This window comes from Tamandua tetradactyla, chromosome 18 (genome assembly GCF_023851605.1).
Source record: "Tamandua tetradactyla isolate mTamTet1 chromosome 18, mTamTet1.pri, whole genome shotgun sequence".
NCBI lineage: Eukaryota > Metazoa > Chordata > Mammalia > Pilosa > Myrmecophagidae > Tamandua > Tamandua tetradactyla.
The window spans coordinates 33380276-33397463 of NC_135344.1; the positions used below are offsets into that span (position 1 = coordinate 33380276).

General features: G+C 40.5%; 1 protein-coding gene and 4 non-coding genes across 6 annotated transcripts; all 5 read left to right on the forward strand.

Moving 5' to 3' along the window:
• Positions 1-13211: 13211 nt before the first annotated feature.
• RPL17 (ribosomal protein L17) lies at positions 13212-16944 on the forward strand. 2 transcript variants are annotated; one of them, XM_077135500.1, is made up of 7 exons: positions 13212-13292; positions 14084-14136; positions 14227-14267; positions 14752-14886; positions 15110-15208; positions 16179-16370; positions 16863-16944. In XM_077135500.1, the coding sequence occupies exons 2-7, from the start codon at positions 14097-14099 to the stop codon at positions 16908-16910; spliced, it is 555 nt and encodes a 184-aa protein (XP_076991615.1). In that variant the 5' UTR covers positions 13212-13292; positions 14084-14096; the 3' UTR covers positions 16911-16944. The 2 variants fall into 2 exon arrangements, with proteins under 2 accessions (XP_076991615.1, XP_076991616.1); XM_077135501.1 differs by lacking the exon at positions 13212-13292 and adding an exon at positions 13560-13578.
• On the forward strand, positions 13935-14000 carry LOC143662840 (small nucleolar RNA SNORD58). The gene has a single exon (XR_013165610.1). It is a non-coding gene; the product is annotated as a small nucleolar RNA SNORD58 (small nucleolar RNA).
• Positions 14344-14408, forward strand: LOC143662839 (small nucleolar RNA SNORD58). Its single transcript, XR_013165609.1, has one exon. It is a non-coding gene; the product is annotated as a small nucleolar RNA SNORD58 (small nucleolar RNA).
• On the forward strand, positions 14959-15023 carry LOC143662836 (small nucleolar RNA SNORD58). The gene has a single exon (XR_013165606.1). It is a non-coding gene; the product is annotated as a small nucleolar RNA SNORD58 (small nucleolar RNA).
• Positions 16430-16493, forward strand: LOC143662837 (small nucleolar RNA SNORD58). Its single transcript, XR_013165607.1, has one exon. It is a non-coding gene; the product is annotated as a small nucleolar RNA SNORD58 (small nucleolar RNA).
• Positions 16945-17188: the final 244 nt, after the last annotated feature.

The window sequence follows — 17188 nt, forward strand, 5'->3', positions numbered from 1 at the left end:
ATTTGGTTCCTACTACAAAAAAAAGAAAAAGACTAAAAAAGACATTTTGGGACAATTAGTGAAACATGAATATGGTCTGAAGAGTAAATCAATGTTAATGTTAGTACATAATATCAATATATATCAATGTATTATAGCAATGTTAAATCTCCTGGTTTGATAACTTTGCTGTGATTGTAGAAGAGGATGACCCTGTTCTTAGGAAATACATACTAAACTACTTGGATGCAAAGGGAAGGATGTTTGCAATTTACTTCCACATGGCTCAGAAACAATTATACTATCTCACACACATATGTACAAAGAATGATATTTGTAGCAAATATTATCAGTTCATGAATCTGATCTGGGTAAAGAGTGGACAAGAATTCATTATATTATCTTTGCAAATTTTCCATGCGCTTGAAATATTTTCAAAGTAGTGTTTAAAAGTTTTAATTAAAAACATTCAGTAAGAAAGTAGAAGAAATGATAGAAATAGAAAGTTATCACTTTTTAACCTTAATGAAATTTTTGATTCTTGCAAGTGTCATTCATTGGTATTAGTAAAACACTAGCTGTTCTAGTTTGCTAGCTGCCAGAATGCAATACACCAGAGATGGATTGACTTTTAATAAAAGGGAATTTATTTTGTTAGTTCTTCAGAGGAAAGGTAGCTAACTTTCATCTGAGGTTCTTTCTTACGTGGGAAGGCTCAGAGTAATCTCTGCTGGTCTTCTCTCCAGGCCTCTGGGTTCCAACAGCTTTCCCCGGGGTGATTCCTTTCTGCATCTCCAAAGGCCTGGGCTGAGCTGTGAGTGCAGAGATGAGGTGTGCTGAGCTGCTTGGGCTGTGCTACGTTGAGTCTCTCATTTAAGCACCAGCCAATTAACTTAAACATCATTCATTGCAGCAGGCATGGCTCTTAGCCGACTGCAGATGTAATGAGCAACAGATGAGGTTCACGGACCATTGGCTCATGCCTACAGGAACAGAACTAGGCACGTTCACCTGGCCAAGTTGACAACTAAATCTAACTACCACACTAGGTGAATGTTTGATGGAAATGGACATTCATATAGCACTACAGTAATACCCCATAGATTATTTTCTTGTCCAGGGGTTGAGAAACTACAGCTATACTAGATTCCCTAGCTGCTAAAACAAACACCATACAAATTATTGGCTTAAACAATGGGAATTTATTGGCTCACGGTTTTGAAGCTAGGAGAAGTCCAAAAGCAAGGTGTTAGCAAGGTGATACTTCCTCTTTGAAGACTCTGGAAGTCTGGGGCTTGCTGCAGATGATCCTTGGACCTTGACTTTTCTGTCACATGACAATGCATGTGGCAGTGTCTTCTCCTTTCTCTTCTGGGTTCCATTGACTTCCAACTTCTGGCTACTCCCCATGGTTCTTTTTCTCATGTCCAGTTTCCTTTGCTTATAAAGACTTCAGCAATATTGGATTAAGGCCCACCCGCATTTAGCCTGGGTACACATTAACTAACAACATCTTCAAAGGTCTTTTTTATAAATGAGTTGACTCCCACAGGACTAGGGTTTGGCACCTGAACATGCCTTTTGTGGGGGATGTGATTCTATCCCCAAAAGTCCCACTCTCTGAACCCCAAAAGGACATGTTCTTCCCACATGCAAATGTATTCATTCCATCACAACACCCCAGAAGCCTTAAGTAATTTCAGTAACACTGTAAAGTACAAACTCTCATCAAAATTGTTTATGGGTGGGTGGGCCACAGTGACTCAGCAGGCAAGAATGCTTGCCTGCCATGCCAGAGGACCCAGGTTCGATTCCCAGTGCTGCCCATGTAAAAAAAAAAAAAAAAGAAAGAAAGAAAAACTGTTTATGGATGTGGTCACCCTGAAATTCCCCTCTAATGAACCTGTGAAATCTCAAAAACAAGTTATCTGCTTCTAAAACACAATGGTAGGACAGGCATAAACTAGACATTTCCATTCCAGAAAGGAGAAATTGGAAGGAAAAAAGGTGTCATGGGTCCCAAACAAGTCCAAAACCCAACAGAGCAAACTCCATTAGATCTCAAGGTGTGGCAGCCATCTGTGGCTTAAGACTTTGTCCTTCTGACCTAATGGAAAGGTTGCAGCCTCACCTTTCTAAGTACCTATGCAGCTGCCACAGGTGAGGTATGGTGCCACCCTCTCCAAGTATTAGGGTAGCACTCTTCCTAAACAATGAGGTACAAGACCTGTCCCCTCCAAGCCATTGGGCATATGGCCCACTCCCTCTAAGCACAGGAGCTGACCTGCCGTTTCCATGCATGTGGGGGGGCCACTTTCTTTCTTGGCCCAAGGAAATCTCTTTGGTCCAGACCTTTGCTTAGATGATTTTACCCTTGAAATCATTCTTGCTTCAATGTGTCCTTTCTCTGTCCATTTTAAGCATTGCCTCTGTTCATTAAAATTTTGCAAAAATCTTGTTGCCTTTGCATGCACTTCAGGGGATTCAAACCATCATTCAAAAGAACTTTCCACAGATCCTTCCTGGACAACTGCATTTCCAATCCCAACTTCCACTGAAATGGCTGTCTGGATCCATGTTCAGTCAAACCCTCACATGGAGCCTGTTTTAGTTTGCAAGCTGCTGGAATGTGATATACCAGAAACGGAACAGCTTTTTAAAAGGGGAATTTAAAAGGGGAATTCACAGTTCTAAGGCTGTGAAAATGTCCAAATAAAGCAAGTCTATGAAAATGTCCAAATTAAGCCATCAAGAAGAGGTTACCTTCACTTAAGGAAGGCCAGTGAAGTTCAGGGTTTCTTCTCAACTGGAAAGGCACGTGGAAAATATGGCAATGTCTGCTACCTTTCTCTCCAGGCTTCTGGTTTCATGACGCTCCCCCAGGGGCATATTCCTTCTTCACCACCAAAGATCTCTGGCTGCGTGGACTCTCACGGTTCTCATGGCTCTCAAGCTCTTTCCAAAATAACCTCTTGATTAGGTTATTTCAGTTTCCTCTTTTAAAGGATTCCAGTAAATTAATCAAGACCCACCTGGAATGAGTGGAATCACATCTCCCTCTAATCAAAGATTAATACCTGCAGTTGGGCATGTCACATCTTTGTGAAGATTATCTAATCAAGTATCCAACCTATAGTGCTGAATAGGGATTAAAAGAAATGGCTGCCACCACAAGATGATCAGGATTAAAATATGGCTTTTCTAAGGTACATAATCCATGGTTTTTCTAAGGTACATAATCCTTTCAAACTGGCATAGAGGCCTATTCTCTGAGGACTTTCCAGAGATCCAGGGATGTCCCTGATAGAGTCAGTTCTGGCCCTAGTCTCAGAACATACTATCTGGATAGGCTCAGAATTTTCTAAACCACCAATTGCTGGCTTCTTTGTGCATAACAGTTCAATCCTCAGTTTATCGCTTTGCTCTCTCATTTCACTATAACTGCAAGAAGAAATCAGGCTACATCTCCCACACTTAGGTTGGTAATTTCCTCAACTAAATATTCAAGATCATGACTTGCAACCTTCCATCTGACACAAGACCACAAGTTTCTCAAATTTTCTGCCATTTTATAACGAGGATTGTCTTTCTTCCAATTTCCAATAACCAATTCATTATTACCTTCTTGGGTATTACCAGAAGTACCTTTAACATACACATTTCTACCAGCATTCTATTCATGACGAATTATGTATTCTCTGAGACAGTACAAACTGTTTCTACAGCACACTCATTTTTGAGTCCTCACAATTCTTCCACCCTCTATCCATTACCCAATTCCAAAGTTGTTTCCACATTTTTACATATTTGCAATAGCAATACTACACTTTCTAGTACCAAAAACTGTTCTAATTCCTAGCTGCTAAAACTACCATGCAGTGAGTTGGCTTAAACAATGGGAATTTATTGGCTCACAGTTTTCAGGGTAGGAGATGTCCAAAATGGAGGTTTCAGCAAGGCAATGCTTTTTCCCCAAAAACTGTAGCATTCTGGGGCTGGCTGTGGGTGATAATCTTTTGGAGAAACTTCAGCAAAATATGGAGGGTAGAATCAATTATGTAGGTCTGTAATTGGAGACAGGTTTGTGTATCATCTAAAGGGCTTCTAGGTCATGTAAGAAGCCCTTGTTCTCTTTGCAGTCATCAAAGGAAGCTAAAAACTGGTTATCAAGTCAGAAGTGACAGGCGCTCTCCCTGCAGCTCTTGGCTGCCCCTTTCAGAGGATCCAAAGTAGAAAATGAGAACAGGCTGAAGCAACACCCACAGTTGAAGCAGCTTAGGGCCAACTGTTGAATAGGCGACCTGACTGTGATGGTTTGAAGCTGTATGTACCCCCTAAAACCATGATCTCTACACCCACCATTCCTGTGGGTGTAGAGCTATTTTGGGTGGGACCTCTTGATTAGGTTATTTCAGTTGATGCCTGGCCCAAGTAGGTCTTAATCCTCTTACTGAAGTCTTTTATAAGAGAAGCTGAGAGAGAGAAACACAGAACAGAGAAAGGGAAAAAGCCACAGAAGCTAAGAGATGGCACAGAGGCTCAGAAAGAAAGCCAGAAACTGAGCAACAAAACCTGGGAGAGAAGGACCAGCAGAGGCTGTCATGTGCCTCATCAATGTGACAGAGAAGTCCCAGATCACCAGCAGCCTGTCTTCAGGAAGAAGGTATAGACTTGGTGATGTCTTGATTTGGACATTTTCACAACCTCAGAACTGTAAGCCTGTATTCCAATAAATCCCCATTGTAAAAGCCAACCCAGTTCTAGTATATTGTAATCCAGCAGCTATAGCAAACTAAAACACTGACCTAAGCAGAGTGATTCCGGAAGAAAAACAGTCACCCACCTTTACAGTAGGGAATTTTTATGTAAATAGTGTTGGGCCCTCTGATCGTTCTTTCCCTCTATAAAACTAAGTATATCAGTAGTTTTAAAATAAAAACAGAGATCTGTTCCCTGGAAATGTTTGAATAGAGGGTGGTTAACCTTCAGTTTGGGGGGTCAACAGAAAACAGAATTCCACACAGATGGCTTGCCTGAAGAGGCTTTAAGGGACTTGAGAGATGTCAGCACAGTTAAGAGAGCCAAAAGAGGACATCGAGGCAATAGCAGAAAGACATCACCCACCCAAGACTGGAGAGTCAAAGGAAACACTCTTTTTCCTCCCTCCTCCCATGTCCTACCAGTGCTCACCATGGGCCACGCCCAACCAGGGGTCAGCTGACAGGGAAGCCTGGACGATGCAGTCTCTAGGTTCAGCCTCAAAGAGCAGAGAGCATGCATGGATGCCAAAGAGTGGATCTGGAGGGGATGCCTGGAGGATAGCCAGGGCAGGATGTCACAGAGGAAATCCCTTCTCTGGAAAAGGATCAATGAGGTGATGATGTCCAGGACCAAATTCTAAGGTGAGGAGGGGAGAAAAAAGGGAGCCAGTATTTACCAAATATCTATATTGTGCTAGTAACCATGTCTGTTAAATTTCTTTTTAACTTCCACAGTAACCCAATGCAATCGATATTGTGATCCTCCTTTTACAGATGAAGGAGCGAAGCTCAGTGGAACCAAGTAACTTACCTGAGACACCCAGCTGGGAGGTAGTGGGGCCTGGATTCCTGCCCCATGCTCCCAAGGCTAACATTGCTGTCATGATTTGCCCCCACCCAGGCCTCAGGGAGGTAAGGGAAAGGCAGATGGACAGCCAGAAGGAGAGGGCAGCAGCACGGGAGCCAACAGGCAAATAAGAGACTCCAGGCCCTGGAGTAAGGGATTGCATTTTACTTATTGTCAGGAAAAGAATTCCCCTTTCTTGGCTCATAAAGCCAATTGTTAAGTAAAGCTCAAAACAGCATCCTACAGGAGACACAGACAGAAGACAGCAGCTCCCTGCCAAAGGATTAAGACTTTTCTCCCCTGGAGGTCCAGGGCCAGCTCTCTGAAAATGTATTATTCAGAGGAGGCAGGGGAGGTGGATGACAACACTAAAAGACAGGAACACCGAATGCTCACTCATCTGAAAACCCCAAAGACATTCATCTCTAAGAAAAAGGTCAGACCAATCCAAATCAGCCAACTGGTTTAACACGCCAGGCAGACTCTCCTAAGAGATTTTTAGCCTCGACTGAGAACAGATATTTGGGCAAACTGTCAAACTCCTGCAGGGCCCACTTGACATCTGTCTTTGTCAGGTTGGCAAGGAGAATGGCTACCCCTTTGAAAATGTTAAGGGTTTGTTGTTTCCTTCTGTTTCCTAGAGATCTATACAGTCAGTGAAGCCCCAGTGGTTGCCATAAGATGCATGAATAGATGCTTCTCAGGAGAGGTGCATTAGAGTTTGCCTTCCAGACCCACATTTTTAGTCCTTGCTCAAGTCCTAGTACTCCGGACTGAATTTCTATTACAGCTTTCTGGGTGCTATGCTGGGGTCTAGTCCCAGATTCCCGGCATTGCTTATCCACCCAGCACCTCAGAGCCAGGATAACCCCCTAAACACACTTTCATTAGCTCCATCTTGATAAGTACAGGCAGCAGGGCCCTGAGAAAGGGGAATTTGTGGACCAGGCCATGGAAAGCCACATAAAAGCATGGCAGCCCATCAAGAGAGGGCTGCAGAGGATAAGCTAAGCCTACTTAAAATTAGGCCTAAGAGTCACCCCCAGAGAACCTCTTTTGTTGCTCAGAGGTGGCCTCTCTCTCCAGCCAACATGACGAGCAGTCTCACTGCCCTCCCCCTCTCTGCATGGGACATGACTGCCAGGGGTGTGGACCTTCCTGGCAACGTGGGACTGAAATCCTAGAATGAGCTGAGATTCAGCATCAAGGGATTGAGAAAATCTTCTAGACCAAAGGGAAAAGAGAGAAATGAGACAAAATAAAGTGTCAATGGCTGACAGATTTAAAACAGAGTCTAGAGGTTTTCCTGGAGGTTATTCTTAAATAGATACACACTTTTTAGTTAAGGTATGTTGTAGAGGCTGGAGGGAAGTGTCTGAAAATGTAGAGCTGTGTTCCAGTAGCCATGTTTCTTAAAGATGATTTTATAATGATATAGCTTTTTCAATGTGACTGTGTGATTGTGAAAATCTTGTGTCTGATGCTCCTTTTATCTATGGTAGAGACAGATGAGTAAAACATATGGATTAAAAATAAGTAAATAATAGGGGGAACAAATGTTAAAATAAATTTAGTAGATGGAAATGCTATGATCAATGAAAGGGAATGGTAAGGGGTATAGAAAAAAAATAAGGGAAAAAAGGCTAAAATATATTGGGTAGTTGGAAATACTAGCAGTCAATGAGAGGGAGGGGTAAGGAGTGTGGTATGTAAGAGTTTTTTCTTTTTTTTTTATTTCTTTTTCTGAATTGATGCAAATGTTCTAAGAGATGATCATGGTGATGAATATACAACTATGTGATGATATTGTGAGTTACTGATTATATACCAAGAATGGAATGATCATGTGGTAAGAATGTTCATATTTGTATGTTATGTTTAAAAAAATGTTTTTAATTAAGAAAAAGGTAAATGATAAAAAAAGAGAGGGCTACCTATAATGCTGTAACATTTTGTTCAAGTGTAAAATAGTGTAACATAAAGAAATTCTACTTTAGGTGCAGAACTTGAAATATTATGAATTCCCCTAAATGTAAAGACCATCCAGAATCACCCAGTTCCACAGACGGGTAAATCGTCACATGGAGGAGTCACTTTGACTGAAATAGATATGCATATCTCCTTTCTCCTTGTGAAGCACACTGTTACTTAGAAGCACTGAAACTTCATACAACTTATTTTGTAAACTTTTTACTGAAATGTAATAGACATAAGGAAAAATGCACATATCAAGTGTACAAATTTATGAATTTTCATAAATTCAACCAGCATGCAGATTAAGAGACTGTAAGCCAGCCCCTAGATCAAGAAACAGAACATCATCAGCTTGTAGAAACCCTCTCGTGCCTCCTAACGGCCAGTGCTATCCTGACTTCTTACAGAACAGATACTTTTCGTCTTCTATGCAAACGAAATCTTTCAGTGTAAATATGATCATACTCCTTTTGTGTGACTGTGTTCTCGCAACGCTATGATTGTGAGCATGAGGGATTTTAGTGACTATCGTTTTGTTCACTGTTTTTATAATTTTAAAAGTGTTTTCCATATTCTATAGCAGTGCTCTCCACTAAGATGTGGTGCTAACACAACTTCTGAAAGAGTGCACAAACATAACTTTGCAGCAGAATTTAGATGTAATAAAATACTATGAAAAAGTTTTAAAAGAAAGAGAGAAGAGAGGAAAGGGAGAGGGAGGGGAAAGGGAGGGAAGAAAGAAGGAAGGCAATCCATGATAGGTCATGCTGTTAATTTCCTTCTCTGAAATATAATTAATGATTTTTTTATGTAATACATACTTATGTAGCACTTGCTGTGTGCCAGATGGTGCTCTAAGTGCTCTGTAATTATTAAGTTGTTTAATCCTCAAAGCAGCACTATATGGGAGGTTCTATTATTATCATCCCCATTTTATAGATAAGGAAACTGAGGCGCCGAGAACTTAGTAACTTTCCCTAGGTCCGACAGCTATAAATGGCAGTCTTTGAAAGGAAAGAGGAGATGGGATTTGAAACTAGGAAGACTGGTTCCAGTGTCTGTGCTTATAAGCACAATGCTAAGAAATATTAGAGATGATGCTAGAAAAATAAGTAGACTGTTATGATGGTTGCATATTTAAGTCCTCCTTACTTTATATTCATTACGATAGGAGTCTTGCACTAAGCAATGTCTTCAGGAATTTATGTTGTTAAAAAGTTCAACTGCCTTCTTTTGCCACATTGTCTTCATAAAGATGATCCTATTCGCTTCCAGCTCCAGCTGGTGTTTTTGGCGTGCCCCTGTACTCACACACTGGGCTAAACTGTTCTGGAAAACAGGCCACCCCCCCTCCCCCCACATACTCAGTGTTGGCCCACCTGGGGATTTCCCCCATTGTCCATCAACCATGAACCTGTGTCAACAGATTCTGTTTCCCTCAACTTGTTCGATTTCTGGTCTCCTGTCTGTCTTGTCAATTGTCTGTCCACAAATCTCCAGAACAGGTTAAGTTGGATGGACACTTAAAACCAAAAAATGAGGCAGGTCAGTCCATATAGCAAAATAGTATCAGTTTATTAGGGAACTACAGACCAGGAAGGTGGTCCTGCACGTTACAGGGGGTTACATGGGGCAAGAATAAGGAAGAAGTTTCACATTGTATTGTATCGGTTTTTACCTTCCCCCTTATCCTTTCATTCCTATCCTCACCCCAAGACTGTAGATTCCTTGAGATTAAGGACTTTCCTAGACTCTGTTACAGCTCAGCATCTAATTCATTAACAGAAATATAGTAAGGGTTCAATAAATATATGTTGAATGATTGAATGATCAAAGTAAGTTGATTGATAAAACTTGACACTGCTTGTTTTATTAATTAAGATTTCTATTCAATAAATTAAATTAAAGTAAAGAGAAAAATAACAGATTGGGGGAATATATATTGTTCTAGTTTGCCAGCTGTTGGAATGCAACACACCAGAGACAGATTGGCTTTTAATAAAAGGGGATTTGTTTTGTTCATTCTTCAGAGGAAAGGCAGCTAGCTTTCAACTGAAGTTCTTTCTTACATGGGAAGGCACAGGATGGTCTCTGCTGGCCTTCTTTCCAGGCCTCTGGGTTCCAACAACTTTCCCTGAGGTGATTCCTTTCTGCACCTCCAAAGACCTGGGCTGAGCTGTGAGTGCTGAGATGAGGTATGCTGAGCTGCTTGGGCTGTGCTACATTGTGCTCTCTCATTTAAGCACCAGTCAATTAAGTCAAACATCATTCATTGCAGCAGGCACGCCTCCTAGCTGACTGCAGATGTAATCAGCAACAGATGAGGTTCACATACCATTGGCTCATGTCCGCAGCAACAGAACTAAGTGCCTTCACCTGGCCAAGTTGGCAACTGAATCTAACTACCACATATATCAAATACAATTTGTAAAGCATTCATTTAAATTTTATTGGAGAATCACTGAGCCTTCAAAAGATGAACCGTTCATTCAAAAGGAAGTACTGTGAAAAGACTTGAATTCCTTCTAGTCTAGTCTAGGACTGGCTGACATAAAAGCAAATGTGGTGCCATGTTTATTTATTAACCATAGGCTTGACCCCTAAAATCAGACAGAAAATGGTGGAAGTGTTGTACAGGGGTGGGGGAAAGAAGGAGAAGGGATGAGGAAGCCGAAAGTTAAGTCAAGGATGACATGTAAGTCATCCTTGGAATTTGGAACAGGAACCACAGAAGGAAATGAAATCTGAGAAATGAACGATTGTTTTGGTAACTGTTTTAGAAAAAACAACTGTCGGGCATATAGAGGATATATTAGAGGGGAAAAAATAAAGACAAACAGGCCACTTAAAGGACTGTTGCAGCAATCCAATTTTTGTTAATTGTGCAAGGACAAGGAGAGGGGAAAGTATCTTCCAGTTTTGTTGCTTCCCATGAAACGGAGCTCAAATGATATTAAGGAATGATGAGAAAGAAAGAAAGAAAGCCAGAAAGAAAGAAAGAGACAGATGGGTTCAGGGGGTCTGAAGCTTAGCCATAACAGACAACAGACAACTTTATTCTTAACTAGTTCCTGCTTATATACTGCAGGGTTTACGTGACTAAAAGCATGCATACATTTCGTGATAAAACAGAGTGCCTACTTCTCAGTATATTACTCCCTACATACAAGAGATAGCTAACAAGACCTTGGGGTTTAAGAAAAACAAACATTCTCTCCCTCTCAGACTGTCCTCCAATTAAGCAGATAGCAGTCTCCACAGTTTATTGCCGATGCCACTCCAAAGCCAGTTGCTCCCAATAAATTCCGCAGGTTTTCCATTAACCCTGGCTCCTACACAGTTTTCTAATTTAAGAACCAAGGTGTTGGGCCAGGCCCTTGATCTTGGGAATTGCCCATATGAAACCTTTTCCTGCAAAGGAAAAGCTAAACCTACATATGATTATGCCTGAGTCACTCCCAAAGAAGCACATTTGTGGCCTCTCTCTAAGCCAACTCCGCAGGTGAGCCTGCTGCCCTCCCCCACTATGTGGGACAGGACTCCCAGGGTGTAAATCTCCCTGGCAATATGACTCCAGGGGCTGAGCATGGTCCTGGTATCGTGGGAATGAGAAAGCCTTTTGAACAAAAGGGTGAAGGGTAATATAACAAAATGAAGTTCCAGTGGCTGAGAGATTTCAAATAGAATTTAGAGGTCATTCAGGAGGTTATTCCCATGCAGTCTATAGATATCCCCTTTCAGTTTTTGGTGTATTGGAGTAGCTAGAGGGAAATACCTGAAACTGTTGAACTGTGTCCAATTGCCATGATTCTTGAAGATGATTGAATAACTACAGAGTTTTTAAAGTGTGACCATGTGGTTGCGAAAATCTTGTGACTAAATGAGTAAGAAAAAAAAATTTTAAAGACAAAAATAAATAAATAATATGGGGGAAGGGGGTATGGGATGTTGGGATGTTTTGGGTGATCTTTTTCCCTTTTATTTTTACTTTTATTCTTTTTTTTTTTTGAGGAATGAAAATGTTCAAAAATCGGTTATGATGATAAAAAAAATCTATTGTGATGATAGTGTGAACCACTGACTACAATTTGGATGATTATGTTATGTGGATATATAATACATCTCAATAAAATTGCATTTAATTAAAAAAATTATAAAAGAAGAATCTAGGTGGATGGGGAATCCGCTCCCCACAGCAGGGAGAGAGGCAGGATGGTAATGGTGATGATGAGCAAAACCAGCGGTCATCTGCTTCTAGATCTGCCACTTGTCTGGCTGTGGGACCTTGGGGGAAGTTCCTTAACTTGTTTCTGCCTCAATTTCATCATCCATATAATGGAGATAACAATACTTCCCTCAAGAGTTGACCTAAGAATTGTGATGTTCTGAGAAATGATCATGATGAATATACAACTGTGTGATGATATTGTGAATTACTGATTATATATGTAGAATGAAATGATCATATGGTAAGAATGCTTGTGTTTGTTTGCTATGTTTTAAAAAATTTTTTTTTAATTAATTAAAAAAAAAAACAGAGTTAAGCTAGGGTGCACAGGTGATTCGGTACTAGAATGCTCGCCTTCCATGCGGGAGACCCGAGTTCAATTCCCGGATCAGATACCGCCCCCCCCAAAATAAAAGTTAAGCTAAATCCAGGGCAGTGTGGTTACCTGAGGCTGTATTATCAAATACATATTCTGGTTTTCCTTATAAAAAAAGAATTAATTGTGGGGGACTAAAAATAGTGCATGGAACTTAGTGAACTGTACTAAGTATTAGCTTTTATTATTAATTATTATTGTGTAACAGAAAAGATGATGTGTTCTGCTTAAGGGTGTGCTGAGTTTCCGATTTTTGCCTTAGGGAATATGCTTCCGGGAAAGATGTCCAAGGAGAAGTTTGATATCTACTGTAGTTTAGGAGAGAAACGTGGGGTGGAGGCATCAGTTTGGGAGTTTTCAGTTTGCTGTTGATAGGGATTACTGAGGAAAGACAATGGAATCTACATTTGGCCCAGGGCATATAAGTGAAGGACCCAGAATTGAAGTCTTTGGAATTGAGGGTCAAGGAGTCATGTGAACCCAGTGCGTTGTGTCTAGAGTCCAATCATTTGGAGTCTGAAGTTGTTTAGAGTGATGAAGCCATAAAATAGAAGACCTAAAGCTAAGTGACACCACCAATGACTTTTAGGTGAGGAAGAAAGAAAAGAATTGCCAAGGGGTTTTTTCCACAGATTAAGATCTAGAAGCGGCAGTGGGAAGCAAGGAGGAATCCAGACCCTTCAGTCAGCACATTCCTCATATATGTTACAATACAATTGATTGAGTGATATTCTTATCCTGGAAATTTCTTGATTATCCTATTCTATCCTTTGCATCTTCTTAATTTTCCATTTACAAACCATTTCTAAGAGAATAAATAAAATCTCTTGTTCATATCTCAATAATACTTGGCCTTGTCCTAGAAGTACAAATCTATTTTTAACTGATTCATATTTAAAATGCATGACGTTTATTTCTCAACACACAAAACTAGAGAGCATTTTGAGACAATCTCTGAATGAGGCAGTTCGTTTCTAGAACTTCTAAAACATTTCCCTCGATCCCTAACTTCTCCTCCCTCATCCCCTCTTCAAATCTCGTTTCCTCAACTGGGAATCTCGCGAGAAGTCGAGTTCCCATGATTCTCCCGGCAGCCACCCCTCTTCCTCTTCGCCTAAGCGGCCCTAGGTGAGTGTTTTCGGTGTTGCGCTCCGAATACTCAATCTTCCCGTCATCGTCGCCATCCTGCCCTCTGCACCACCGGTCTCGAGGCCTCCGGGAGGAAAACTCCCAGAGCTAGTGAATCCTCGCTGGAGGCAGGGTGTTCCGTGCCGGGGGAAGTGGCGCGGCGCCTAGCTTGGGCGCTGGGGGCCGTCGGGCATCTGTGGCTCGCGGAGGGGCGCTATGGGTGGGAATGGAGGTGACAGGGCGGAGGCCAGTGCCGCTTTCGATACCGGAGGTTCAACTAGTCGCGGTGAGTGGTGGCCGAGTAGGTTGTGGCGTGCTTATTACAACCAAAGATTAGATGAATATGGTCGTGGCTAGGTTTTTCTCATTTGCAAGAACGTCTCAGATTGAATCGTGCTTAAGATGGGTAACAGCCGGAACGGCTATGAAAGAGACTGCATTACTTGTGAAGCTGTGTGAATCAAAGAGGTTTCTGTGGAGAAGGAAGATGGAGCTGTAGTTCAGTTCTGCCGTGCTAAAGAATGCAAGTCATTTACTCATGATATATGTATGCAGAGTTCAATATTCTTTCAAAGGAGGGTCTTTAATTTTGTATCAGTACTGCTGTAATCACTGGTAAATGTGATGAAAGCACTGGAATGGCTGCAGTGATGGCATTTCTTAGGACACCTTTGGATTATTCATGAAAACAACTAGTTTCTGAGCAGCTGTTGCTAGCATTTAACATTTAAAACTGCATTCCTTATTGTAGATAGGTATTCTTGACGGAATTCTGTTCTGTTCCTTTCCAGGTGATCGCTAAAAATGGTTCGCTATTCACTGGACCCAGAAAACCCTACAAAGTGTAAGTGAGCAGGAGATAAATATTCCCTATTTGGGGTAAGACGCAATAATGAGATACCCAAAATTAACTAAATCTTTTTTATTTTTATAGCATGCAAATCAAGAGGTTCAAATCTTCGTGTTCACTTTAAGGTATGTGAATCATAGTTACATTCTAAAAGAGTTGCTCCACGTGTTCCAGTGTGTATTTCTATCACTCAGAAGGTAGCTACAATGATGACTTTCTTAGGACACCTTTGGATTAATCGTGAAAATTAACATGTTCTGAGCAGCCACCTTCTTTGGGACTTTGATCGTCATGATATGGGAGCGTTCTTATTTATAAATTGTTGAATTTAGTAAAATTATATGAAAACTTAGTGTGCAGATGAAGATGAGACACATAATTGTGCTTTTCAAGTTGATGGTCTTAAAACAGGATCAGTATTTCTTAGGTTCAAAACTGAGTCTCTTAATCTTGTGTTTTTTTCTATTATCTTACCTCCCGAGAACAGAAAGGGAGTTTTAACTGTTAACATGTTGATGTTTAAAAATTTTGAAAAATTCATCCCTTCACATGGTTTAACAACAATGCTTGATGTTAACCAAGTCTTTTTATTATTCGTACTTTAAACAGAACACCCGAGAAACTGCTCAGGCCATCAAGGGTATGCATATCCGAAAAGCCACCAAGTATCTAAAAGATGTCACTTTACAGAAGCAGTGTGTTCCATTCCGTCGTTACAATGGTGGTGTTGGTAGGTGTGCCCAGGTGAGAGAATTCTTTGTTGCCATTTGAAAAGACAAATTCTGAGGGAAAGTAACCTTTGTCAGCTCTTTTTGGTTGTTGTGATGACAATCTTAGGACACCTTTGGATTAACCATGAAAAAAAAAATGTTCTGAGCAACCTTGATGTTCTAGTAAATTTATCTTGATTATAGCATGAATTTAAATTTGGGAAAATGATTCATTGCTTCCCCTCATTTTCTTTCAGGCCAAACAGTGGGGCTGGACGCAGGGTCGGTGGCCCAAAAAGAGTGCTGAATTTTTGTTGCACATGCTTAAAAATGCAGAGAGTAATGCTGAACTTAAGGTAAATAAACTATTAATATACTGTTTGTGTATGTAATTTGAATAGGTTGGTAAATTAATGTTTCTGTTCAGGCTGATTTCCTTTACTGTACTGCTATCAGTAACGAAATCTGTCAGATATGTATAGCCCCCACCCACAGCCATTTCTACCTCTAGTCTCCAGCAGACCAAAATTTTGTTAGTAAAGACTTAAAAGCGTGGTCTGCAGTCCCCTAAAGCCCTGAAATTTACCGTTGCCCTTTTTTATCCCTAGTACTTGGGGATTTTTTTCTCCTGTGTTTTACGCCAGGAGTATTTTACCACAGTTCTTTTTGAAAGTGTCATGGTTTGTGAACCCTTTTTGCAGAATACATTTAAATATTATACACAAACAGTAAAAGATGACTATCTGCAAAATACTGTTTACTGAGGAAGCATGTATTAATATTTAAGACTAACAAGTATAAAATGTTAACTGCAGTAACTAATGTGATTAAAATATCTGATTTCTGGTGGTTCAAGGGAGGTGTAGTTAATGGGTTTGTTGCCTATTTTGATATTGGGGAGAGATGTTGGATTTCAGTTGAAAGTTAAAACCTTCTTGTGGTATAAAATAAAATACAGGGACTTATACCCACTTTACAATAGAAAATTGGGCCAGAACTGCACGGGCTGGGATTAATTTAGGTCTGTGGCTCCAAGCAAAACTGCCCCTGCCCCTCTTCAATTTGAAGGAGACCACATTCCACCACACATTTAGCACTGAATTTTGGTTGTAACTTAAGGAAGGACACTTAAAGAGTAAAGATGAAAATAAATACTAATTGAACAAATAATGTGATTTGAAGTTGTAAGGATGCCTCTGGAAATTATTTCCTGAAGGTGGAAATTTGGAGCATGGTTGAAATTCGTATTTTCCAGTGATGCAGTTTGTGACATTTAGATCATCAAAAATGGTTACTCTGTTTTTGTTACTGGTCCTCTGTTTCCAGGGTTTAGATGTCGATTCTCTGGTCATTGAGCACATCCAGGTGAACAAAGCCCCTAAGATGCGCCGCAGGACTTACCGAGCTCATGGTCGGATTAACCCATACATGAGCTCCCCTTGCCACATTGAGATGATCCTTACTGAAAAAGAACAGATTGTTCCTAAACCAGAAGAGGAGGTTGCACAGAAGAAAAAAGTAAGTTGTTTAGTTGCTACTTGGTTTGGACTGTTTATAATAATGGGGAAGATTTGTGGTTGCTGTGATGACTATCTTAGGACACCTTTGGAATAACCATGAAAGAAAACTATTCTGAGCAACCTCTTTCATCCCTTTTTAATGGTTCTCCCCACCCATCCTCCAAATCTAGTTAAGTTTAATTTCAGTAAATAATCACTTTCTGCTCTTTTAGTCAGGAACCAGGATGGGGGGGGGGGGGGCAGTGTTGATTCTGTCATATTCTTGGTTGTGTAAAGTTTTTTCACTGCCTACTCCTTTAAGGTGTAGTGTTCGTTTTTCCAGGAAGTTTTAATATTCCATGCCACAGTCTGTGTTTGGAAAAGCAAATACCTGTGAATGGCCAAATACCTCTCTCCATATTTAATCATGTCTATCAGTACTTCTGTCATTTAACAACTCAAGAAATTTTGTTTGGATGTATAAATAACCCTTTTCTTTTTCTTCTCTCAGATATCCCAGAAGAAACTGAAGAAACAAAAACTTATGGCTCGGGAATAAATTCAGTTTAAAATAAATGCAAATGAAAGCTAAAGCTGAGTGTTGGCTGTTTTACTAATCTGTCTTGGTTCATAAATATGATGGTTTTCAATCTCTTTGTGCTTTTGAAGTGTAGAATTCAATGGCTTGTATATTCAGAGATAACCAACTACCACAGTTTAGTTTGAGATTATTTTTATCACCCCAGAAAGAAACCCTGTTTCCAGATTGTGTCATTTCCCCCCCCAGCCGTAGCAATCATATTTTGTTCCCTCTATAAGCCTATTTCTGGACATTTT